Source organism: Simochromis diagramma, unplaced genomic scaffold (genome assembly GCF_900408965.1).
Source record: "Simochromis diagramma unplaced genomic scaffold, fSimDia1.1 OVJJ01000131.1, whole genome shotgun sequence".
Lineage (NCBI taxonomy): Eukaryota > Metazoa > Chordata > Actinopteri > Cichliformes > Cichlidae > Simochromis > Simochromis diagramma.
Window position 1 is genome coordinate 2,729,515 of NW_024387200.1, and position 26,440 is coordinate 2,755,954.

Consider the following 26,440-nt stretch of genomic DNA (forward strand, 5'->3'; position numbering starts at 1 on the left):
TGGCGGTCTTAGTGACGCCACACCGGAAGTTTCCCGAGCGGATCGTCTGGGCAGCAGCAGCAGCTGTCTAGCTAACCATTTACAACAACCATGACAAGAGCTGTAGTCCAGTACACCGCATTAATTCAGGTAAAGTGGTTTATATTTTTGGTCACTTCTGTGAATCACATACTGGTGATGATACTGTGGATTTGTGCGTTTACAGGACTGGACCATGTGGTGATGATCGGTATGCCATGCAGAGGAGACACAGCAGCAACACGGATGGCATGCCCTCTGAAAGGTGGGGAAAGGAGGTGCTGCACAAATGCACAGATGCTTTTGTCACCCCTTCTGCCTGCACCGCCTGTATGCTTTCTTGGTAGTTTTGGCAAGGCCACATATTTGCAATTGTAGGTTATATGTGCTTTCCAACATTGTTGCAACACTTTGAGTTTGGCCTTCCTCCATTTGTTGCCTTATAACTCTTAATTACTCTCAGCACAAAACAAAAAGGAGTTAAAGCCTTTTTACTGCAAGGTGTTATAGACCAGCATCATTTCATTTTGCCAGAATAAAAAATTGGAGCTACAATTGCGTTTAGTTCAATAATTCAGTGAGCAACATACTGGCAGCGGAAATGAATGGCGCTCAGGCCGGCCTTTAGAGACATACTGAAGACCTCGGTCATACAGGAGGAACTCAGAATAAAGCTTTTACTCCTCTGCAATGAATGAATCAGTTGAAGTTGTTTGGGCATCTGACATCTGGACCACCTGAATGCCTCCTGGGTGAGGTGTTTGGGGCATCCCCTACTGTGAGGAGGCCTTGGGGAAGACCCAGGGTACGCTCAAGAGATTATGTCTCTGAGCTGGCTTGGGAATGTCTCAGTGTCCCCAGCAGAAGAGCTAGAGGACGTGGCTCTGAAGAGGGAGCTTTAGGCTTCTTCATTTAACCCCTGTTTAAGAAAAACTGCAACCGAAAGCCAAACTCATCAAGTTTTATCATCAGTCTCAATTTAATATCTGTGACTTGGAATAAAAGAAAAACGCATCTTTGTCCCCAGAGGTTTTCTGATAATTGGAGAACACACTACACAGATTAAGATGCTGATGATTATTCAAAGACTGCATACTATACTACGTGCAATTTTTCTCCATTTAGGAGCCGAAGCCAAACTCTGGGATCGGAAAGCAGCCTGGATGAGGGTGGTGTGTTTGACTGCCTGAAGCCTGAATCACCCGCTTCTCCCCAGCAGATCTTCTCCGGCCTTGTTGGTGTCCCCTCCAGCTCTGTCTCCTCTGCCCAATTCCAGGCAGCCGGCTTAGTCTTGGGCTCTCCCCCTGAAGTTTTTATCCAGATGACAGCATCATCCAGAGAGGAAGGGGGGCCCCATCGCACAGAGGGTGGACCTTTTCTCCCTCGGCCACCTCAGCACCATCATCACCATCACCACTTCCACCACCAGCCCCTTCAGCATAGGACCTCGTCCCTGCTCCAGCAGGCTACCACAGCAGCTGGCTCAGAAAGGCACAGCTCGAGGGAGGAGGCCCAGGAAGACCAGTCCACCCCAGCCCCAGCTTTGTCTGAGTTGAAAGCAGTGGTCACCTGGCTACAGAGAGGCTTCCCCTTCATCCTTATTTTGTTGGCTAAAGTCTGCTTTCAGCATAAACTAGGTATTTCAGCTTGTGGAGGACTAATGTGGCTAAGATTGTTTAACGGTACCTCTCATGCACTGATGATGTTGCACCTCTCTCGCAGGAATTGCTGTCTGCGTGGGGATGGCCAGCACGTTTGCCTATGCCAATTCCACTTTAAGGCACCAAGTATCATTACGGGTAAAGGGGGGAACAAAATCCAAGAAGTATAGCTATTTTATTCTTAGATCAGATTCACGCTAACGTTTTCCAAGCACAGCAATTATTACTGAAAGATGTAATTATGTTCCTTATTTCTCTTTATTATACTTAATAAAACTGTTAAATGATATTAAATTAGTAATTATTATTATTAAATAATATTTTTAGTGATGTTAAAACAGAATGCACTGATCCATTTTTTGACGATATTGTGTGTTAAATGTAACGTAGTGCCGTTTCAATAACAATTGGACTACAACAGAGCTGTATTGTAAAAATAAATAAATAAGTGTAATCCTTTTTTGGTAGACAGAAGATTTTGTAGGTGGATTAATTCATCATCGTCGTTGGTCTTGATGAGCATAAGAAAAATATACGCGCTGAATAAGTCTTATTCTAAACATGATAAATCAATTTGGTGTATAATCGCTGAAATACCTTTTAAAATGGACTTTTTATGTGAGAGATGTCTATGTATACATGCTCTTTCACATTCAAACAAACTCATAACACACCAAGCATTCTGTTAGTTTGCAGCATTATTTGAAATACTAGCACCTTACAGCACATTTAGAAGAAATGTATGGTGCATGTTGCTTGAAATCCCTCTATGTGTCTCTGTTACCAGGAGGAACGTTCTGTATTTGTTGCTCTATGGCTCATCATGTTCCTTGGAGGGAACATCGTGTATATCTACTACACATTTAGTCATGAAGAGCTGCACAACAGGTAGTGTACAAGCAAAGATTTTTCTAGTAGTTCTGTGTTTCTTTGCCTGTCATTTTATTTTATTTTTTCTACATATACATTTAGGTTTTTCCCCATTCATTTTTATGTTGTGCGTTTTATTTTTACTTCCATTTCCTTCAGGCAGTGTTCCCGTTCTTGTCTGATCTTGTCCTGTGAGTATTTTTGTTTGTTTTGTTGTTTTGTTTCCACAGAGTTTCTGACATGTTCTGACATCTTTTCTTGCTGTTGTTTGTCATTAGACGAAGTGTAAGCAACACCATCCTTGACAATAAGTCGCTGATTCATTTTGTTTTTCTCTTCTAGCCTCATATTTGCCAAGCCCATCCTCAACAGCTTTGATTTCTTTGATCTGATCTGGGCAGTGGGCATCACAGATTTTGTACTCAAGTACGTCACCATCATCCTGAAATGCTTTGTCCTCTTCCTGCCTAAGATTCTCCTGGCATTCAAATCCAGGGTAAGAAATCCAGATTCATTCATTTTCTAGAGCTTTTTACAGAAAATGCACGTTTTTCATGTTAAAAAAGATACAGAGACCAAGACGACATTTTGATTTCAGTGAAAGTGTAAATTAAGAAATAAGTATCCATTAATTCAGCGGTCCCTAACCTTTTTTGCGCCACAGACTGGTTTAATGTCAGACAATGTTTTCACGTATCAGCCTTTAAGGTATCGAGGATCATACGACCAAGACAAAAAACTGTGGTATTTTGTAAAAATAATAATAAATGCAAATTCACTGTGTAATTGTGTAACTTTATTAGCAGCGTCCTCCTGAAATGCGCCAACGACATTGAGAGTAACATCAACTCTCGCGGCCCGGTACCAAACGACTCACGAACCGGTACCGGTCTGTGGCCCGGGGGTTGGGGATCACTGCATTAATTTTCTTCCACTTAGACCGATGTCCAGTAGAAACGTCCAGATTTTGCACATTTTTGAAAAACCTCATTTAGAATGTGGCCAGAAGGTATAATAGTCAGATAGCTAAATCATCTCAACCAGGTCCTTCCACTGTGACTGGGCAGCGGCTTTAATCTGAAACTCTGTGCTCATTACTCTGTCATCAGGTCTGGTCAGAGTGATGTAAGAGTGTTGTAGAATTCTTCATCAGATAGTGATGCAGTGAACAGATATAACAGATAAAAATGAATTCTTCTTTGCCTTGATTTTCACTGTAAAGCAGTCATTTTGTCTGTTTTAAAATCAAGCGCACTCCTTTCCTTGACAGCAGTCCTCTTTTGCTCCTCCCTAAAAGTTCAATTTTACTCATTATTTAGCTCATTTAAGACCAAGATGATGGAAAAAGAGTATTTCGTTAACAAGCAGTAATAGACATAAAAGATTTCGGTAGGTAAACTTGTGGAAGGCAATTTAATGGTTGCAAGGTCTCAGGGGATTTCTCACAGTGTCCCCTTTTGGCGGTCAGTTGTTTGTTGGCTTTATGTTCTCAGTCTCTCTCCCCATGGCTACCACGCTGGCTTTGCAAGCACATTCAGCCCGGTCGTCTTGTTGCCTTCATCTGCAGGCCTCCTGCAGTGGAGGCTGCAGGCAGGGAGCGACTGCCAGGTGACTTTGCAGGAAGGGTCATAAACTCACAACCAGATGACCTATGTCTTTGATCACGTTTGCTTTTCATGCGATTTCTAATTAAAACCCAAGCAAATCCTGTATTTGGAAAAAAAGGGAATCAAATGAAAATGTTAAAGTTCATAAAAAATCATAAAATATCAAATAATTGAGATTATAATTATTGGCCATACAACTGATTAATTTTGATTAGGCCTTTAGCAAAACTAAGCATCTTTACTTTCCAGATCATGTCATTCTTTTCTTCTTCGATTATCACACTGCGAATTATTATTATTATTATTAAGATTTAGAACAACTTGATCAAAAACCTTTCTTTCTCTTTAAGTCATTAATGAAATACCAGGTTGTATATGTTGTAAGATTGTATAGCAAACTTGAAAGACATCTAAGCCAAGTTTCTGTCAAAAGGCAGTATTCATGCTTGTTCACAACATGTCAAGTTACAGGGTGCTCACTCTTAAAGTTGTTAAGCTCGGTTCATGAGGTGAAAAAAGAAAATTTGCTAAACTATGATGAAATACTCCACTGAGTGAACAAAGTGCTAAAGGGTCACAGTGTGAAGCTGTTTTGTATTCATTAGGTTTTAAACGGTACTCCTTAGGTGAGCCTTGTGAGTGCGGGTGTCTGCTTGTGTGGTTTTTTTCTGGCCTGAGGCGACAAAGTATGACTGCAAATGCGCACGCACACACACACACTTTGATTTCCATACAGGTGCAGCTTGTATTCCCGTTGTGTGCTTGTGCGTTAAATGGGAGGTAGAGGAGGGGGGAGTTACAAAGTATTAGGATTAAATTTTCCACTGATAAACAAACCTAGAGGCCTATCAGAACCACACCAGCCAGCAACTGAGCTCATTTGCCCTCGAGGGGATTGCAGAGGTGAGGTCATCCCTCCCTGGAGCTGGACCATTACCTGTATCCTCCGCTCACAAACACACAAATATACACACGGATTGAAGCTTCACAGTTGTGATGGGACACGTTAAATTTTTTGGTAATCCCCAATTATATCATCAATTCTTAGCTTTTTTCTCATTGAAGCCAGACAGTGCTGTCTGTTCTAAACCCCATGAAGTCATATAATCTGCCTTTTGGATTCATTACTGTGTCCAGCTGTGGATACACTAATGATTCCACATAATCACTGCAGTCAGCACAAGTTTGCACAAGCAATAACGGGCATGCGATCAGAAGTTCCATGACGGTTATGTTTTAAAGGCATAGACTCATAAAACTGCTTTTGCTTGAGTCTTATTTAATGGGTAATTACTAAACATGTATTTTCAGTGTTAACAAGTTGTCGCTAATTTCAGTCGTGCTAATATGGAGTTAAATATATTTTAAATACATAAGCTATACCTAATATATCCCAAGAGTAGAGAAATTACTATAAAATAAATGCATATCGCAGGTATGCATATCAAAGACCTGACACAGAGTCTTTGGATTTTTTTTTTTTACTCTATTTCTTAAGAACATGACTTTCAGCTACTGTAATCTACTGTAGATCATTTTTAGGGCATTTACTTCTTCTTTTGTCCTTCACTTTTCCTCATTTCCTCATTTCTTTTAAGGACACACACTTTTAAAAAAAAAAAACAAGAAAAGTGTTCAACTGAAAATGGTCGAGTACAAAGACTGGACCGCACGACAAAGCTGCCAATGCCCAAAGAAAACTAATTGGCTAAAACTGGCTAATTTTAGTGATACGATTTGTCCAGCTTGCAGTTTCTGTGTAACTGTCACTGCAATTGTTCTTCTTGTGTAACTTTCTTACCACCTCCATACACTCGTATTTTATATATAGCTAAATCTGAGTGACGCTATTATTACTGTTATTTTATTCATATTGTGATAATATTAGTGCATCCTTTTTTGTTTTGAGGTCCAAAATAACATTGGATATTGCAACAGCCCTAAAAGAATGACCCACAATGTGCCAGTCAAAGGAAGTAAGAATAAGCTATGACAGAACCGACTACACGTTTTGTTTGTCAATCCTTTCTGAGTAATGTAAATTCCAGTCTTGTAGATAAAAATGTACAGTAATGGCTAAGCTAAGGACTACTCAAGCAGTATTTGCTACTCACACTGGCTGGCTCATCTCCAAACTTTAAATTTGACAGTTTTTACGTGGGCGTGATGGGCACTGTGGGATGCCAGACTGAGGGGACAATAAGGAAGATGAATTAGTAGCTAGTAGAGGTCTACTTCCCCTGCCTACCCAGCTGCTTGTGCCTCTTTACCCACAGTCATCAATCTTTGTCAGCTATCATCCAGGAAGTCATTATGCAAGCCGGGGCAATCGGGGAATCAAGTTTGCCTTCGTTTTGTTCGCCCCCGCTTTTAACCGTCCCCAATTCACTTAACAGACTTTGTGGCAGTGGAGACAGAAGTACATTTCTACTCTGTGATTACGGAAGGGAGGCCCTTTAAAGATAGCTAGCGAGCCCCCATAGGGCTGAGCTTAATGTGGGCACTGGGTAGCAGGTGGAAAGAGCCGCTGCCAGTTTCCCTTGCAGTGTGAGGAAATTGCTTGTACTGCTGTGAAACTGCTGAGATCTGGACAGCGGCCACATTTGGGCTGGAGGCATGCTGTTTTAAGCTTTTAATACCACACTGCTCTCGACTAGATAGAAGAGTGCCCTGAAGCTACTGAGTCCTTTTTGCTTTTTTGGACAGCTAGTGAGTGGATCAGACAAAGAATACATATTGTCTCCACTGGGTATATATATTTTTTCCTTATATTTGAAACTTGTGTTATGTGTCTTTTTTGTTTCTCTTTCAAAAGTGCTGCCATTCAGTTTACATGGCCACATATAGTCACTGACACTGAATAATTGAAGTCTCAGCTGTTGATGTAGTTTTTAATATTGTGTGTGTTTGTGCAGGGTAAGTTCTACCTGCTGATCGAGGAGCTGAGCCAGCTGTTTCGAGCTCTCGTTCCCATCCAGTTGTGGTACAAGTACATCATGGGAGAAGACCCCTCTAACAGTTACTTCCTGGGAGCTACACTCATCATCATCTACAGCCTCTGCAAGGTTTCAGCACCTGAGGGCAAAATTGTTTTTGTCCTTTTTTTTTTTTTTTAGGTTTTGCATGGAAGGTTTTCACTAAAGACTTACTTTTAGACTTCTGGTAGAATTTTAGTGGTGCTCCTTTGCAAAAAAATCATCAAAATTCAGTCATTATTTTCAGTCATGTATTGGTATCATGGAAATTTTGGCACGAGGGGGAATCCAGATGAGGGGTCATTTAAAATTATCAGACTTTTCCTCAACCATTCTTTTCTCCCCAATAATTGTAAGTCATTAGTACCATTTAGTCTGCTGTTCTCAGTATGGAAAGGTAATGCCTCTGCAAATTTCTGTAAAACTGGTGGAAAACAAAAAAAAAACAAACCCAGCATTGTCACATTTCAGAATCAGAATCAGAATCGTGTTTATTGGCCAAGTATATGTGCAGACACATACAGGGAATTTGATTCTGGTAGATGGTGGCTCTCAAGCACAGCAATGTAAATCACACACACACACACACACACACACACACGTGTCTATATATACACATTACACATACACACACAAAGCTGTGTAAACCAACTATAAATAACGAATCTAAACTTATATACATAAAATACAGAAATGAATGAGGTGGAATGAATACTACATAATGTACATAAGGTGCAGCTGCGGTCTGGCAGTGGGAGCAGTGTGACAGGTCAACTGTTAAGAAGGGAGATGGCGAGGGGAAAGAAACTGTTCCTATGTCTGGTCTGCAGGCTTCTGTACTGTCTGCCAGAGGGCAGCAGATCAAAAAGTCTGTGTGCAGGGTGTGAGGGGTCTGCGATGAATTTCCCTGCCCGTTTCCTGGTTCTTGAGAGGTACAGATCCTGGATGGAGGGCAGGGGGGGGGCGCCGATGATCCTTTCTGCTGCCCGTACAGTCCGCTGCAGTCTGCTCCTGTCCTGTTTAGTGGCTGCTCCATACCAGACTGTGATGGAGGAGCACAGGACAGACTCAATGACTGCAGTGTAGAACTGGATCAGCAGCTCCTGTGGAAGACTGTACTTCCCCAGTTGTCTCAGGAAGTACATCCTCTGCTGGGTCTTTTTGAGGATGGAGTTGATGTTGGTCTCCCACTTCAGGTCCTGGGAGATGGTTGTGCCCAGGAACTTGAAGGTCTTCACAGTTGACACAGGGCTGTCTGATATGGTGAGGGGGAGCAGAGTTGAGGGATGTCTCCTGAAGTCCACTGTCATCTCTACAGTCTTAAGAGTGTTCAGCTCCAGATTGTGCTGACTGCACCAGAGTACCAGCCGCTCAACTTCCTGCCGGTATGCAGACCCATCACCATCCTGAATGAGGCCAATGACAGTGGTGTCATCTGCAAACTTTAGGAGTTTGACAGCCGAGTTCTTGGAGGTGCAGTCGTTAGTGTAGAGGGAGAACAGTAGTGGTGAGAGGACACATCCTTGAGGGGCACCAATACTGAGGGACCGGGTTTCAGAGGTGATCTCCCCCAGCCTCACTTGTTGCTTTCTGTCTGTCAGGAAGCTGGTGATCCACTGACAGGTAGCTGGTGACACGCTGAGCTGGGAGAGTTTGGAGGAGAGAAGTACAGGCACAATGGTGTTAAAAGCCGAACTAAAGTCCACAAACAGGACCCTGGCATAAGTTCCCGGGCGGTCAAGGTGTTGCGGGATGTAATGCAGCCCCATGTTCACTGCATCATCCACCGACCTGTTTGCCCGGTAGGCAAACTGCAGAGGGTCCAGCTGGTGGCCTGTAATCTCTTTCAGATGGGCTAACACCAGTCGTTCGAAGGATTTCATGACCACAGACGTCAAGGCGACAGGTCTGTAGTCATTCAGTCCTGTGATGGTGGGTTTCTTGGGAACTGGGATGATGGTGGAGCGTTTGAAGCAGGAGGGAACTTCACACAGCTCCAGGGATCTGTTGAAGATGCGAGTAAAGATGGGAGCCAGCTGTTCAGCACAGGTTTTGAGGCAGGAGGGTGAGACGCCGTCTGGTCCGGGGGCTTTCCTGGGCTTCTGTTTCTGGAATAGTCGGCTCACATCCTGAGTGTGTATTCTGAGTTTCAGGGAGGAGGAAAGGGGGGTGAGAGGTGTGGTGGAGGTCGTTGAGTCTGGATTGGGGAGGGGCAGGGTGAAGGGGGGAGAGGTGGAAGGTGTGTTGGGGGTCAATGTCTGAAGCACACACACACGTCTTCACAGAAACTGATGTATGATGTCACAGTGTCCGTGACGTGTTTTTAAGCAACACTAGTTTCAGAGTAAGAATGCACCTCAGCTCATGGACCCGTGACAGGGGAAGAAAGAAGGCAGAAAACTTAGTCAATGGTCACAGGAAGGTCAGCCTTTAAAAAGACTTCAAAACTCAGAAAATAGACTTTCTTGGGCAATGACTCACTAAAAGTTGGACACGACATTCTGTGGGAGAACAGAAATAGTGAAAATTAATGGAACATGAATGAGCAAGTCTATGGATGATGCAAAGATTATTTACACTCTGAGACTATTCATTCTACAATGTGTGGTTACAGTTATTGACCTGCTTTCTTTAAATATAACAGTGATTCAGATGTTGTAGTTCTTAAATATGGGGGTGTTCGACTGAGTTTCGTGGGTAATCTCCTGGATGTGCGTACTCCATGTACAAGTTGCAGCACACTGGTGTTTTCCAGAATCAGGCAAAGCAAGGCTTGCTTTAGTATAACAGCATGCTGATATGAATGCTTCTTTGAGTCATTGTCGTCATAACGGTGTTGAATGACTGGGCAACATTTGAATGAACTTCAAAGAAACGAGCTTACACCAGAAGGCTGTAGGTGGAGGAAGTTATCAAAGGTCTAGTTTGTGTGTAATTGAAACAATTTGGACTTTTGATCAATTTGTAATGGCTTTATTTCATATAAAGACAGTGAGATAAGAATTAAGTTAGTGAGGTGTGCCCCTAAAATGAATCCATTTTTGTTGTTTTAGAGTTGAAATGAACAGTTATGTAAAATAGATTTTTGTTTCTTTGTTTTCATTTCAAAGCAGCGGTGTGCCCAAATATGGACTTGTGAATCTGTTTGCATGTCTGTAAACTAAGTCCTTTCTGATTTTGGATGAAATGGGGAATCCTGAGGGATGCTGTAATTCCATATTTTTTTTATTTTTTAAATAATTGTGCTTTGTCTTGATCTTGATTGATTTGCAGTCCTTTGACATCTGCGGACGTATATCTGCAATACACAAGGCCTTGGTCATGCTCTGCAGCTCCCAGGTCAGTCGTGGGTTTGTTTTTTTTTTGGTTTTTTTCAAGAATTTATAAAAAATCTAAATGAGTATCCAGAAGATTTCACTCCTTTGTGTGTTTGTGCATATGTCATCCAGAGTTATGGAGTGAGAGCTGGCAGTCAGCAGTGCAGCGAGGCAGGTGATGTCTGTGCTATTTGTCAGGCTGATTTTAGAGACCCCATTGCACTTCTCTGTCAGGTAAGGGTTCATTAACTGGTAACAAAATGGTAAAAAAAAAAAAAATCTAAATTTTGCAAATTATTTGGCTCATTTAAAGTCAAAATTGTTGTCACTGAATGTCACTATATACTGACTGTTATTTGGGTGTGGTTAAAAGTTAATATGACCTACTTTTGTTGCTCTGTTATCATCTGTAAATAACAATTATGTTATAGACTTCTATAAAAGATGGACATAGTTTCTGGGTCTGAAACCAAACCTGCATTCTTTCTAATGGCCAGCAGAGGGTGGCTCTGTGGTCACAAACAGCTTTTAGATTCCTTGATCCTCTAATAAATACTTAAGGGCTCAGTCACTAGGTTCAGTGACTGATGTTAATTTTTGAAATTACAGCCCCCTTCATCCAAAAGAGCAATAATGCAGGACAAGCCTAACATGTGATTATTGCTTTTGTTGTTTCCATGGTTATGTCACATGGTTTCACAGTCAGATGTTCCCTGCAGTTGTGACATCTGGTTTCGGAAGTGCTTATATGGAGGGTCAAGTATGCTCAATGTTTCACAACAAGGCTTCATTAACCCGTGATGATTTCATGGTGACTATGTCCATTTTTTTTTTAGATGCAGTTTTCACAAGAGTAGCTTGAGTGACAAATTTACTTATTTATTGGTATTTTTAGCAAGATATCCTAGCTATGTATGTGTCACACGTCTGCCATCAAATAAATGAAGATTTTGTTATTCTGCAGCACGTGTTCTGCGAGGAATGCCTGTGTTTGTGGTTCGATCGTGAGAGAACGTGTCCACTGTGTCGGTCTACTGTCATTGAGACCCTGAGATGCTGGAAGGATGGCACCACCTCAGCTCACTTCCAAATTTATTAAGTTCTAATAATATATCATGAGCATCCAGAGATATGTGATTGTACTCTGAAGCCAGGTAAACAGTGATGTTTCTGTAAATGTCTTATATAAATCTGGCTAGGAATAATTGGGGTAATACATGATATATTGGGGACATTAAATTTATAGGCATTTGAGAAGGCCATAATCGAATATATTTAAAAACAATCATCTCCTATAAAGCTGGTGATTGAGGCCACATGTTTAAAGAAATGATCAATGTGGTAAAGGAACATAAACTTGAGCTCAATTTCAATGGTTCGCTACTGTTGTAATCTATGGGTAACTTTTTATTTGACTTTTTTTAATATAAAAGTTTGTTTTAAGTGCGGTTATAATGTAAAACGTGACTGAATATACACTCTGAGTTGTCTTTACAATTTCATCACATGTATCGATTTAGTTCTACAAATGACTTTATTTGAAAATGAAATGTCTCAGAATGATTCTTAATGGAAAATCAGTTTGTACTCTTTAGGTAGAAGATGTTGTGGTTGGTAAAACATAAGCATATATAGATACTGAATAAGGAACAAGGTGGTGTGTGCCGTTTAAGTAGCCTGACCATAAACGGTGCATTGTAAAAGTGTTGATATGTAGTACGTACATTGTCACTGACATCAGAGGCACATATCTGATAATCGTCCACACTGTAAATTGTCTTCCATTGTTATTCCTCATTTATGTTGTTACTGTGTATTTTATTTAGAATAATTTTCCTCGGGCTGCTTAATAGACTCTAGGACTATATGGAAAATGCGCAGTGCAGCACTGAGATCATTGGTTTTGAAATAAAGCACTTAAGCTCAAATATCAGGTGTATTTCTTGTCTAAATGCAATGACACAAAGAACATATCTCAGTAAACGTTTTTTTTATTATCAGGACTGCTAAAAATTCATATGAAATGTTTTAAAAGTATAAAGACCATACACTTTATAAAAGACCGTTTCAGGAATTTTACCCACATTACATTAAATATACTAGGGGGAAAAAAGCTTTTTTCTTTTTTGCAGAAATCACAGACAGCATAACAGCATAGCTTCCTAGGAGTTTTCTTTATAATAACAAGCCACATAACACTCCCCCCAACAGATTAAAAAAAAAAGCAGAGTAATGTGTAAACATCATCTAAACACTGTAGAAAACACCTGTAAAAACCACTCTCATTATTTACATGCTTACACTTATAGCTTATGTTTAAAAAAAAGAAAAGGTACAGTGCATTATGAAGCTTGGAAACATTTCAGTGCATTATTAAGGATTGCTGCACTAATTGTAGCCTAGATACAGAAGGTCTAATGAGTTTAACCCCAGTTTTCACTGATGCACTCGCATTGTGGGAGGTGAAAATTTTAAAGGCGTACTATTAGTAAGCTTTTCCCTCCACTCTACCAGGGGAAGATTACATCACCGGCTTGTAGATGGGATGACAGAATTGGAGAGTCACGTAGGGGTAGATATAGCCGCTGACTGACTGCAGGGCTGCTGGTGTCGTCTCAGCTCGGTATAGTGCATCCATATCCGACCTGAGTTAGTCTTCATGCCACATGCAGAATAGTCAGAAACGCAGTTCCGTTCCTGAAACACAAATTTAACCCGCTTCCTCGTTTGTCGCTTTTCCACCCGCTGTGCACACTTCTTCCTGCACCGCGTCCTCCGACTCTCCTCCATCCTTTGCTTTAAGTGCAAATGATGAGAGCCCGTTGCTTTCCCTCATGCATAATCTTAAAGGCACCGTCTATGATGAGATAGAGATACACGCACTTTATTGAGACGCATTATAAGAAACGTGAAACCTACAGTAGAGCTATAATTTCTATTTAGCACCGTCTGAAAATGAAATGTAGAGAATGGCATCAGTTCTATCCTAATATTTATTTCATCTCATTTTCTGTAGAAGTGCGACTCTTAATAATTACCTAATACTTAAAACATTTTTTATCGCCAAATTTATTTATCCAGTTTTTATGGTCCCTTGATGAAAGTTGTTGTGCAAATATTGAGAGGTTAAATGTATTTTTATATCTTAAAATTGATTATTTCATTTGGGAAAGGCCAAGAAAAGTTGATGGAAGTAGTAAAGAAAATGTTCTTCTGGCCTGCGTCAAAAAAAGAAGAAGCATTTTTGTATTTATTTAGTGTGTGTGTTTCAATTTGACAATATGCCTAAATGAATTTTCATCCAAATCTGAGATAGGCTTAGTGGTTTCGCGCTCGAACAGGTGACGTGACTCTGTTTACTCACCTGTTGCTGGTGAGGCAGCCTCGCGCCCTACAGGTGTCGCCTCGCGACGAACAGCACGAGCACGGTGAAGTGCAGCGCAACGCACAGGAAGCCCTCCTTCAGGTGACCCCGTCCGCTTACCACCACCGTCCCTCTGTCCCCGCAGCTGTAGCCGACGTCCGCCCGCTCGGTCGCCCAGCTTTTCTCCAGCTGATCCCCGATCCTTCGTAGGCGCGACGCGAGCAGTTGAGCCACGGAGCACGGCGAGGGTCGACGGGAGCTGCAGGTTGAGTCACCTGGAAGCAGCAGAGGATGGTCTATCGGCAGCCAGCACATCTCGTCTTCGCGGCAAAACGCACGGTCTACTCAGTTTAAGTCTTGAGGATACAGGACCCTCCTTCTCTTTTTCTCAGCAAACCTTTACAGTGTTTGCGTCCCCCCTTTCTCCCCCACCTCTCTCACTACTGTATTATTCATTACAGTGTCACATGGTGTGGGGTTTACATCATCTTTTCCCAAAAGAGCGATGCAATGATTAACTCTTGGATCGCTCCTGTTTGGTTTTATCTTGGGGAGTTTTCTGCATTAGCACGCTTAAATTCTTTTAAAGTTCTAATAAAAATTGCACTTTTTCTCAAATGTGATCATCCTGTACACATAACTATGTAATACGAAATAATAAATTTTGTATAAAAACAAATTGCCAAAACATTGCCCACAAATACAATATATCTCCCCCTGCAATCGACGCGTCTATAATAAAAATGCGGAATTAAAAGTTGGCGGAACTTTTGCACATTTGCTCGCTTTCCCTCTTCGGACTGTTTATACAGGAGGACGTGCTTGTTTTTTGTCGGTGTCGTTCTGTTTCTATTCTTAACTCGTCTGTAAAACTACAAAATTGTACTTTGTAATGTTGAAAAAAAGTTAGATTTTCAGCGATGACAGAAGAATATGGCAGAGAACGATCTTGCTGCGTTCAGGGAGCGTTGGAAACGAGAGTTATCGAGTAAAAAGGGGGAGCAAAGACTGGTTTGTGCGCCTTCCTCTTCCCGGGATATTGATGATCAGTTAGGCCAGAGAGACTTAAAAAACCTTAACAAGGCCGGTAGTCATTCAAAGCCAGAAGAAGGTGGTTGCACTGAGCATGTTCGTGTAGGGGGAAAACCTGCTGCTCTTGCTGCTGCCGCAGAGACAGAGGATCAGCCTCAGTATGTGTCCATTGCAAGTAGTTTGCTGGATGGAAGGACCAGCCCTCTGTTGGACAGAATTGAGGAGGAGAGGAGCAGGAGAAAGAGGCAATATCATAACATGACTAATGTCTGCAGCTCATCCTTGCAGCAGCAGCCTCAGGGAAAGGTCAAGAAAGAAGAAGAGCTGGTAGACCAACTCATTCAGGATCTGGTATGAGAGCGATAATGCACACCGTCAGATGGTACTTGACCACAGTCAGCTGGGTATATAATGTGTGTTTAATGATCTGTTTTGCAGAATGAAGTCAATGACATTCCCTTCTTTGATATTGAGTTGCCGTATGAGATAGCTTTGAAGATATTCCAATATCTCAACTGTGCAGAACTAGGCCGATGTGCCCAGGTAAGCAGTCTGAGTAAGAGGCTGGACAAACGTCACCTCAGGGGTACAGGTCAGTGTTTTCATCCACCAGCTCCAGAATGAATCTTAGAGGTTAATCAGGTTTTTCACAAGACGACGTTGCAAGGCCTTGTATTCACTGATGGAAAACCCTGGTACTGTAGTTTTCAGCCAACAGAAGGGATTCATTTGATGAAAAAAGTGTTTACATAAATAGGACATTGTTTTGGCAGTCACTTCAAAATAAAATAAATTGTTCAATTAATGGGACAGGAATGGACATATGCTTATCTGGTTACTCGTGAGTATTCTTCGCTATTTTCTTGTGAAAATAGAGCTCTAAAATGTGTTTAAATGGGCAACAGAGAAATAAATCATTATTTTATTGAACTACTTGGTGACTTAAGTCTTGCTTAAGTGAGCGAGTGGATAACATCAAGGGGTTATTGCAAGTATCTATCTTTCACATTCTAAAAAGGGTTTTTGAACCTCTACTTTAGAAGAACAGTTGCACATTGACAAGCGTTACAATCTGGGAGGGATTCAAATTAAAACAACTCTGAGGCTAAAACAAATTATTTTGTTGCACAGGGACCAGAAATCTTCATGGCCAAAACCGCACCCCAGCTATACAATAGCGATGTGTGTGATTTAAAAAGTTAAGTTCTTCATTTGTAGCAACACATACTGAATTGCTTAGGGAAGCTTTATTTGCCTTTCACGACTTAATTTGGTACAGATTAATAAATTACATTTTGTGTGCCAGACCCGCATGTGACGAGTCCATTTGGCAGTCAGCCGAGCTTGTTAAATAGAAATAAGTGATGCAAGCTCTTAATGTATGCTGACTCAATCCACAGTTACACGGTTTAATCTTCTCTCAGGTGAGCAGGGCATGGAGAGTCCTTGCAGAGGACTCTGTTCTGTGGTTCAAGTTGTGCGTGAGGGATGGTTACCATCAGAATGCCAGCATGTCTGACTCGCCCTGCTGGAAGAGTATGCTGCGAGACTGCAGGAACTCTTCTAAAACGGTGCGCTTCAACTGGAAGGTGAGCTTGAACTACTTTACTGTGGCGAAACAGATGCTTCCATCCAGCAGCTGTGCAAAATTGAAGAATAAGTCAAAAGACAGTCTTTGAATGACCTACAGATTCACAAAGATTTCATTTTCACTGCATTTCCTCACTGGACTTTGCACAACTGGAAAAGCTGGTGACAAGTTGACCTAGATAACTGCCTTTCCTGCTTTCTCAGAAAAAAGGCAGACTTTGGGAAAGCGTCTCCTGAAGCACTTACTATTGAAAACTGGGGCCCATTAAAATGTGGGACATTATGTCAATTTGTGATACTGGGACAGAGGATGAAAATCCTGTGCTGTCATACATAAACTGGGACATCGACTTACCCTAATTGTATCGGTAAAACTAACAGACAGACATGCACTCACACTTGCACCTACCTTCAAAATATGTGTGAGGTAGCCAGAGGAAAACCCGCACAGGCAGAAGAACATGGACACTATACAGCAAGGCCCTTACAAGCTTTCTTTTGTAAAGCATCACTGCTTCACTTCATTGGGAAATACTAATTGTTACTGTATTTCTCAGACTGATATTAGTGCAGAACTGACAGTAGACCAGCTGCGCGTCTCTCATCTAATAAAATATATCAGTTTTCAGCCAGCCTATAATTTTCACCTAGAATCGAGTGGGATCCATCAGCCAGCTGCAGTTCGAGTTGGGGAAGGTGCTCTGTGACGTCAGCTCCTATGACAACTTCGTCTTAGCTGGGTGAGTATCAAGGATGCATGTAGGACGCTTCTGACAGCCGATTAGTAACGATGTTAGCTGTAACGTTGACTCCTCATATACTCAGTTCTGCTTCTGTCTCTTTTTCTTGTCAGGTGTCTTGGTGTAAATTAATCTTGATCATAACCTTTCTGATTCTTTACTGGGTGTTTAATTAAACATGTATGACTATATGTCTTATTGCAGTGGTTACTGACAGTCCAACACATTTGGTTTTCCCTTCTTAGGGGGATAATTCATTTAAAGTCAATTGAAGAATCAAGTGAAGCAGTTAGAAATGTACTTGCAGTAACACTTAAGTGACTTCAATTTCATGGGATGAGACAGGCGGTGAATTTAAGACTATAAGCTGGTAATAATTTTCTGGTCAAAGATTTGGAACATGTGATAGTTAACAGTATAAATAAATGATTTTCTAACATTGTTACCAAAAATTAACACGTAAGTCAGTACTTATCAAATATCGTTTATTGTTCCATTTTTACAGTTGAGATCAGTTTTTCCACTTTGCTGACATTCACCACCACCACCCCAAATTTTGAGAAGCTTCAGAGAAAGAGGGTGGAGTTGAAGTGGTGCAAAAGATTTTGAGACTAAAGAACGTGCACAGACGGATGCCCTAAGTATCCAAATGTATTGCCACATTCAGTCGCATGCCATTGGCCCACATGAGTGTGATGTCCACAATTATCATTCGTATAGCTCACAGCACTGACATTTACAAAAAAGCCTTAAAGCCTCCCATAGGGTTAGTTGCCAGGGGGGCTAAACTGTTACTGGACGTTCTATGTGCCATCTTCTAATTCCTTTTCCATTTCCATTTCTTTTGAAAACTTGCAAAGTGACTCTGGAAATTTCAGCAATCAAGTCTGTTGTCACATTTTGACACTGTTGAATGTCTTTCTAGAGAAACCCACAGGTGCAGGTGGTTTTATGTACTTTGTCTGTTAACAGATTTTGCTGTTAGGAAACCATCACATCAAGACGCAGTCACCAAACTACACACAAATGTGGTTAAGATGAAAATAAAGGCCAAGTTAAAAGAGCCATGATAATGTGTGATTCAGTCAAAACGAGTGTCTTTATGGTCCTATGGTGAGGGAAGGGTTAAATAAATTGCAGTTTAAATAAACTGCAACTGCTTTGAACTAGTTGGCTGAGACAGTGATTGATTGTGAGTGGCCAAAGGGACCCAATAAGGCCTCAGAAATTTGGAGCATCTCTTTAGAGTGATGTGATTAGAGTCCCCTCAGTCCTGCTGTGTCCCACTGATAAAAAGCACACGTAAGACACATAAGACAACGAAAATTGCATTTATGAAATAAGGCACCTTGCACAATGTTAACATGCTGTTAAATTGTTCTTTTTCTTACTACTGCTATTAACAAATTAACAACATCAATACTTTTCCCATTATATTAAAAGTTAATTCAACTAAGGTAATTCAACTACTTGAATTTGTTTATCTAGAAAGGAATCAATGGCCGTTAAGAGTAATCAGAAGTGATTCAATTGTCTCCACTAAATCTTATTAGAAAACCAGTGAAATGAGATTTGGCACTTAAAAAGCAACATAAGATGCTGTCTCGTTAACCCAACAGTTCTTAAAGTCACACAGTAACATAGAGGCCGGATCTCCCGAGGCTTGCGTGAAGATTGCAGTAATCAGTGCACAAGTCTTCCTGTACAAAGTTTTTGATGAGTTCCTTGGATATGATTCAACATCATCTTCCTCCTGTTGATAGCTGGCATTGTGCTGACGTACCAATTAAGTCAAAGTGTGTGTGTCCCAATTGTCTACTCTCTGCCAAACCCCGCTAACAAAGTCATGCATGCAAATAACGGGTGCTCGCATGAACACCCTGTGTCACACTTGCTGTGACTGCATGACACACTGCGACTGCACACTTGTTCAGACATGATGGTATCCGCGGAGGTGGGAACTTTGGCAGTTTGCTGTCTCCTGTAGAGAGAGCTCATTGGCTTAGGCGAAAAAAGAAAAAAAAAACAGGAAAGAGGAGGGTTTGAGAGTTTTAGGTGTGATGGGATATAGTTAGGGCTTTTCCACTAACTTGGAGTCTGGTGAAATGACATGACATGAACAGAAGGTCATGTTCCAATCTGTTGAGGAAATTGTGCTACTAGAAATGTTATTTTTGAGTGAGCTGCATGAGGTATTTTATGATCAATTAATCATCCTTGCAAATAAATTCACTTTTGTGTAACTAATGTTAACTTAATCCCTGAGGTCTACATTGGTGTGACCTATTGATTGGATTCCCGATAAGTTAGATTGGTTTGGCCCCGAGTTAGGCAGACAGCATCAAATGTATGAAAGAAAATGAAAGAAAAACTTTTTTTGGTTTATTTTTTCCTTGAAAGACTAAAAGTGGAGGAAAAAAATCACCGAAATCAAATTTAAGCTTAATTTTAGCATCTGGTCTAGGGTTATTAATTAGTTTGTTGATAGATAAAAAATGTATTTCATTAAAACTTTTGAAGAAAAACTGGTAAAGTAATTTGTCAGCCAATTGACCAAATTAAAAGTTTTTAAATGTGAGAATTTCTCTAATATTTGTAAATTTGTAAATTGCATACCAATTAATTATCAAGCCAAACTTCATACATGGTCTGAATTAGTTTTGTTTTAATGTGTCTGAAATTGTACATGCATATTCTTCTTCTTATTATTCATTTTTTAAATATATAATGCATCTCTATGTATTATAAGGTAAGCTAAAACTTTATTTATATAGCACCTTTCTAGATAAAAGATCACAAAGTGCTTCACACAACGACAACAAAGTATAAAACAAAACAGACAACAGTTAACTAAATGCAATTCTAAAAAAAAGTGTTTTTAGTTGTTTTTTTAAAAGAAGCTACTGAGTCCAGAGATCTTAAGCTCGGTGGGTGTGAGTTCCACAGTCTGGGAGCCACAGTGGCAAAAGCTCTGTCTCCCTTAGTTCTCAGCATTGTATAATGAATGACAAGTAGACCCTGCTTACATGACCTACAGCGACCTGCTAGGGACATAGGGCTGTAGAAGTTCAATGATGTAGGCAGGATCTTGTCCATGAAGAGCTCTATAAGTCAGCACCAGAATGTTAAAATGGACTCTGAATTCAATGGGGAGCCAGTGCAGCTGTTTTGGTCAGAAGTCTTGCTGCAGCGTTTTGAAAAATCTGTAGACGCTCCAAAGAGTCTGTTTAAACACTTAAACAGTAAATTACAGTAGTCCAGTCTTGAAGAAATGAAAGCATAAACGACAATCTTCAGTTCAGTACGAGATACAATAGGGCTTAGTTTAGAAATGTTTCTTTAGTGATAAAAGCAGGACCGAACCAGAGATTTGACGTGAACATCCGAAGTGAAAGCTGGGTCAAAGATTGCCCCTAGATTCCTGATAGACGATTTCACAAATGTTGCAAGGGGACCAAGAGCATTCATTATCTTAGGTACGTGTCTATCAGGAGGACATACAAGGACTTCAGTCTTTGCTTCTATAAGTTGGAGGAAGTTGTCAGCCATCCAAACTTTAATGGAATCTAAGCACTCATTCAAAATCTGTAGCTTAGAAACATCTTGGGGCTTAAAAGAAATGCATAACTGGATATTGTCTGCGTAGCAGTGGTAACAGATGTCCTCAAAGGGGCTCAAAACATGCTGGATGGGAAGTAGATATATTAAGAACAATAAAGGCCCCAGCACAGAGCCTTGTGGCACACCATAGTACAGGGACGTCGAAGATGGCCTGTATTTAGAAACTGCCACAAAAAAGTAACGTTCATACAGATATGATAAGAACCACTCTAAGGCAGATCCAGATACACCGACCCAGTATTTTAGTCTTTCAAGTAGGATGTGATAGTCAACGGTGTCAAAGGCCGACGTGAGATCCAACATCAGCAAAACAGAACATTTTCCTGCATCGTTTTGCAACAAAATATCACTGGAGACCCTAAGAAGGGCTGTTTCAGTAGAATGGGTTCTACGAAAGCCAGACTGGAATTTGTTAAGAATATTATGTTTGTCTAAAACTGTAACTGCTGGTAAGAAAAGGTCTAACTTAGGTTTTTTTTAAAAGGGGTTGTATACCAGCATTTCTAAAATAAGCAGGGACTTTACCAGATGTCAGAGAGGTGTTAATTATGATGAGCACACAGGGACCAATGGAATGGAAGACACTTTTGAATAGCGATGCAGGCAAACAGTCAAGTGAACAGGAGGATGCTTTCATTGAGCTAACTATTTTTACCAGCTCGGGTAGTGAAATGGGTAGAAAATGTTCTAAAATAACAGACCAAGCTAGAGTAGGATCAGACAGTGCATAAGCTGATGGGGAAAAATAATTTCCTATATTACTAATTTTTTCTAGAAGGAAGGAAATTTTCACAGTCTTCATTTGAATAAATGGGGGCAGCAGGTGGAGCAGGAGTAATAATGTCAGTAATAGTGTCAAATAACACCTTAGGATTACCTCTGCCCTTTGCAACCAGATAAGATAAATAGGCAGCCCACGCATCTCTAATTGCATTGTTGAAAGAAACTAACAGATCCTTGAAGTAAAGGAGATGAACATTTCAATTAGTTTTCTTCCACAAGCTCTCAGCTTTGCGACAATCACGATTTAAGCAGGAAATACTGTCATTTAGCCAAGGTGAGGACTAAGAAACAGAAGCTTGTCTCATTTTAACTGGACAAATTTCATCCAAAATGGAAAGACAATGCTTATTAAATAGATCTCTTAAGAAATCGGCATCGCTTTGAGGGGATAGATTTACATTAAAAGCATCTAAAAAGAGTCCCCGCTGTCGAGGAATTTATGAATACAGCGGTGAATACAGTGATGATCAGAGATAAAAATGTCATCAGAACAAATAAAATCAATATTTAAACCCAAAGTAAAATCAAGGTCCAGTGTGTATCACTGTGTATGTGTGCATATCCCAGTCTCAGTAAAAGTATACTTTTAAATAAATGATCAAATATTACTTCATTTGTAGTAAGACAGAAGTTTTAGAGCTGTGATGTATAAAAAATTTAAAAAGGAACTGAAAACTCGTGGTGCGCAAGCTGTCCTGGAAAATGGGGCGAAATGTTCGTTATTGTGTCGCCCAAACAACACCATCGTAATTGTCGAAAGATCGTGTAACAAAGGATGAAAACAAAATAACAAGTCAGAGTGAGCAAAGGAGGAGGGTGTGAAAGGGGAAATGATTCAGCGGTGAGAGGGTGACGTCAGGTGTTCTCGAAGGTGGAAACTTTTCAACGTGCTGTGAAAAAAATGGTCAACAAAACTTTCCTTACACTGATGAACTTTTTGCGTGTTTGGATTTAAGGTACACGTCTGGTGATGTGAGGCTGTGGGATACCCTCCACTGGGACTCAACGGCTTCGTACCTGAAGGCCAATAGTCTGTCTGCTAACACTGAGCCGAGACCACATGTTAGTCACGTCCAGGTCAACGGCACGCTGGCTGCTGCTGCGTATGAAGATGGTCAGTGTTTGTGTATATATGTGTAATGCAGTGGTATCTTTTGGGCAAAGCATTGCCCACACCAAATACACACTATGTATAACTTCTAATCAAAAGCAAGGCAATCATTAGTCTTTTCAATCAACTTTTCTTTATCAAGCCTGGAAACCTACGGTTAGATGCACTTGTAATTTCTGTACATGATGCCCTTTGTTTATCATTTTTCCTTATGCGATAAATGCATACATTAAATGCATACAGTAAAAGACTTGGGGACTGTTTTTGGGATAGGCTGTGTAGACCTGTGGAGCACAGAGACAGGTGGGGAACCCATCTACCACTACCAGACTACAGGGAGGATCCAGGTCCTGTCCCTAAGCCCTGACAGTCCTGTCCTGATCTCCGCCACTGGATCAGATGTTCGGCTTGACTGCGCAAAAGACTGTGGCTACTGGAGGACAGTATGCCAGACTCAGCTACCCAAGACTGTGAGTCAGAGTTCTTCATTTTTATCAGATGACACATTTCAATGTGCAATTATGTTAATTATTAGACTGTTGCTTTCAGCTTTTCTCTGAATATCAAGTTGGAAATTGGCTTTTGTTGGGGTTTGGACTGTGGAGGAAATCACTTAAAGTACTGGTTATTTATTTAGTATCCTGGTAGTTTGAGTTCACAGGCATAGTAGTAGGCATTTATGTGGCAGGTAGGGAAGGACAAAAAAGACCAAGGTGACATGATCAAAGAATTAAAAAGTGCAGTGATTAAATGACTTGTACATAAGTGTGCAAGTAATGTACTAAAATGCAGTTTTATACTTAATAAAGTCACTTTCTATACTGATGTATATGTAAAAAAAAAATTGTGCTCCATCCTGTCTAATCTCACAGGTAGAGAGCATGACTTTAGTCCCAGGTAGGGACCAGCAATGTCCGTTGGCAGCTCTGGCAGCAGGAGAGTCCATGTACCTGTTGGACCCACGGGAGGAGGAGCCATTGATGCTCCACTCAGTCTATGGTCATCCTGTTACCTGCTTGGATGCCTCAGAATCCCATGTTGCATTTGGGGTGAAGCGCACAGGCTGGGCCATGCATGACGGAGGGAACAAGGTGGGTTCAGCTTCTGTGTACAGTTCCCATAGAAAATGAACACATAGGTTTTAAAAGTACCTTAATTTAATCAGTGTAATTACACAGTTTCTTCAGAAAACCTAAAACTGAACCCTGGCACTTTTTTGCTATGTGATGTATGTGGCACATGAAAAATCAAAGTTAAGTAGGCCTTAATGTTTATAAAGCACTGCAAAGCTTCAGGAAGTCGTATGCTGCCAGTCTGCTCGTGGATGAAATCAGCAATAAACAGTACAGCTGGCCATGATTGTCCAGTTTTTGACTGTGATGATGTAGTATGAACAGGGAATTATTCGTCTGCTGATAGTGGCAAATGAACCATTTTCTAGTCCGGTTTAATTGTTTAATTTTCTAGGGGTTTTGTGATATACCAGCATTAACAATGATTATGACATTTAAAAATAAAAACACATGGGGTTTTTGTAAAGCTTATGCATGCTCACACATGGACACATATCAGGCGTTGCTAGTTAGTGGGGACATCTCTTTAACATAATGCTTTTCCTAGCTGCTTATCCTAACCCTAACCATCAAAAATGAATGCCTTACCCTAAACCTAACCATAACCCAATTGTAACCCTGACACTAAAACCACATTTTGAGTGTGAAAAATGCCTTCAACCCCATAAGCACCTGGATTTTGGTCCACATGAGGGCTGTTGGTCCCCACCAGTGTAGTAAATTTGAGATTTTGGTCCCCACCAAGACATTAAAAACACACACACACACACACACACACACACACACACACACACACACACACACACACACACACACACACTTTTGTTATAAGTTTAATTTCATTTGCCCAAAAACAAGCTCTCAGTAAAAGCTATAAAAGTCAACATAAAGCACGTTGTTATAATGGTACATATGCATTTTTTAAATTTTTTTTTTTTTTTTGGGGGGGGGAATAAAGTGATTATCCACAGTTTTGTTTTTTTGTTTTTTGGCTACTAATTTACATGCTGTGATGATGATTATTTAAGCCTTTATGAAGGGCACTCCAGTATGTATGTATGTGGGATTGTAATCTAGTGTTTGTATGTTAATGGAATTGATGGAGCTGTATCAAGGTTTTGTGGTGGGTGGAATTGAAAATACTGCGAAACACAAATAAACCTAAACAAAACCTTGAACGTCGACCAACTAGATGGAAGGCCTCTGGACTCTGCAGCTGGATTTTAAATGTATAAAAAGCTACCTTGACCTCGCTAATTGAAATGGAAGGTTTCCATCAGAGTTAACAAGGTCAGCTGTGCTCACAGCAGGTGCGTAATGAAAAAATGGGAAGTTGTACGGGGTAAATAATTTGGTTTGTTTAAATGGAATGATGCATGTTTTGTTGCACAAATATAATTTACTGAGTGAAAAGCAGTGAGGACAAAAGTTTTGGCTTTAGGCCAGTGTCAGTTTTAATCACTGGCTTGTAGCTGAAATACCAATCTTCTCTTAGAAAAAAAAAAGAACAACATTTTTGGGAATAGATTCATTTTCCCTTTTTAAATCTGGTCTATATTTACAACTGCTTCTGGTTTTTAGGTGCTCTGCTCTGTGTGTAAACTTTCTTGCGGGTGTGATCACTATTACTTGATGTCCCTTTAGACCCCCTGGGTCCCTTTAGAAATAATGTCATGTGGCTGTAGGGGATTAGTTTATAGCATAAATAGCTAGCCTAAATAATGCAAACCCTCTCTGGACCTCTGCTCTTAATTACTAGAGCTTTAGGAGCACCTTTTGTGGAGTGTTGTTCCTTGATCTGTATCTGTTTGCTTCTAATAATACTGTGTTTCTAAGGACTCCATGTACCTAATTGACTCTTAAGCCATTACTTAGAGACTACAAATAGCCATGAGACAAACTCATCTTTTGGGATCTGGTGACAACTAGTCAGCAGTTATTATGTGGTCAGGTTCACTTCATCTAAATCATGTATTTCTGTGATGATGATAAAGATTCAAGTAAACTGCTTATTCAAAGAAGGCAGTCTCAATTAAATGTGGTGGTGGAGTGGTAGCTGTAGAGCTGCAAATACCCACTGTGTGTGTGAGTGCACACACCAGTTTGTTGGTGACTTATTGCTTTTTGGCAAAGATACTACACTGACATCATTCCTGTTAGAAATCACAGCTGGAACGCTGCAGCACATTTTCAGCGACAGCACTAAAGCACCACATAGTGGACCAAAGAGAGACTAGCAGTGAAACCTTAATATATGATGATGCTCTTAAATAGTATAGAGACTGACATAAATCAGATAGCACCAGATATGAAATTTGTTTCCTAATTTACTGGTGTTCATAGACAGTGTGACAAAATATTTACTGGAAAATTATAGACAGCTAAGTGGATCGTTGAGGCTGTAGTTGGCGCCCTACTCCTAAAGTGTTATCCCGAGTACTGTACATTGTTGGGTTTGCCTCTGATTCTAACCCCCCCCCCCCCCCCCCAGCTCTAACATTATTCCGTAAACACAGCTAGTCTCAGACAGTCCAACTGAGATCATATTTTTTATCTTCAGCTTTAAAATTGGTTAAAATTTTAAAGCTGGTTAAAAATGAAAATCAAAGGTTCCTCTCCCAGTGTGCACTGCCTTTTAGATCTGATTAATTTCACTCGCAGATCAGATACATGTGGTC

General features: G+C 40.6%; 2 protein-coding genes and 2 long non-coding RNA genes across 4 annotated transcripts in view; 2 read left to right on the plus strand and 2 right to left on the minus strand.

Moving 5' to 3' along the window:
- rnft2 (ring finger protein, transmembrane 2) lies at window positions 1-12,376 on the plus strand. The gene is made up of 10 exons (XM_040051161.1): window positions 1-129; window positions 206-283; window positions 1,144-1,655; window positions 1,741-1,817; window positions 2,467-2,567; window positions 2,892-3,045; window positions 7,072-7,221; window positions 10,405-10,470; window positions 10,581-10,682; window positions 11,413-12,376. Exons 2-10 carry the CDS (start codon window positions 237-239, stop codon window positions 11,545-11,547), a joined length of 1,344 nt encoding a protein of 447 aa, XP_039907095.1. The 5' UTR covers window positions 1-129; window positions 206-236; the 3' UTR covers window positions 11,548-12,376.
- LOC120745938 overlaps window positions 9,098-26,440 on the minus strand; it is a 25,570-nt gene continuing 8,227 nt past the window's right edge. Inside the window, exons 3-4 of the long non-coding RNA XR_005698721.1 lie at window positions 11,230-11,233; window positions 9,098-9,273 (exon numbers count right to left, since the gene is read on the minus strand). This is a non-coding gene — a long non-coding RNA (uncharacterized LOC120745938). The remainder of the gene's footprint in view (window positions 9,274-11,229; window positions 11,234-26,440) is intronic.
- LOC120745937 lies at window positions 12,259-14,485 on the minus strand. Its single transcript, XR_005698720.1, has 2 exons — window positions 13,813-14,485; window positions 12,259-13,305 (listed from the first exon to the last, which is right to left on the minus strand). It is a non-coding gene; the product is annotated as an uncharacterized LOC120745937 (long non-coding RNA).
- Window positions 14,720-26,440, plus strand: part of fbxw8 (F-box and WD repeat domain containing 8) — a 21,758-nt gene continuing 10,037 nt past the window's right edge. Inside the window, exons 1-7 of the mRNA XM_040051157.1 lie at window positions 14,720-15,195; window positions 15,283-15,387; window positions 16,269-16,433; window positions 17,086-17,174; window positions 22,535-22,692; window positions 22,963-23,159; window positions 23,562-23,780. Coding sequence (XP_039907091.1) covers window positions 14,746-15,195; window positions 15,283-15,387; window positions 16,269-16,433; window positions 17,086-17,174; window positions 22,535-22,692; window positions 22,963-23,159; window positions 23,562-23,780 — 1,383 coding nt within the window. The 5' untranslated portion in view covers window positions 14,720-14,745. The remainder of the gene's footprint in view (window positions 15,196-15,282; window positions 15,388-16,268; window positions 16,434-17,085; window positions 17,175-22,534; window positions 22,693-22,962; window positions 23,160-23,561; window positions 23,781-26,440) is intronic.

Bases quoted from the DNA above. Each gene is read 5' to 3' on its own strand.
- rnft2 (XM_040051161.1), top strand. From the start codon at position 237: ATGCAGAGGAGACACAGCAGCAACACGGATGGCATGCCCTCTGAAAG. The intron at 1,818-2,466 runs GTAAAGGGGGGA...CTCTGTTACCAG, and splicing joins GGCACCAAGTATCATTACGG to GAGGAACGTTCTGTATTTGT. The intron at 3,046-7,071 runs GTAAGAAATCCA...GTGTTTGTGCAG, and splicing joins TCCTGGCATTCAAATCCAGG to GGTAAGTTCTACCTGCTGAT.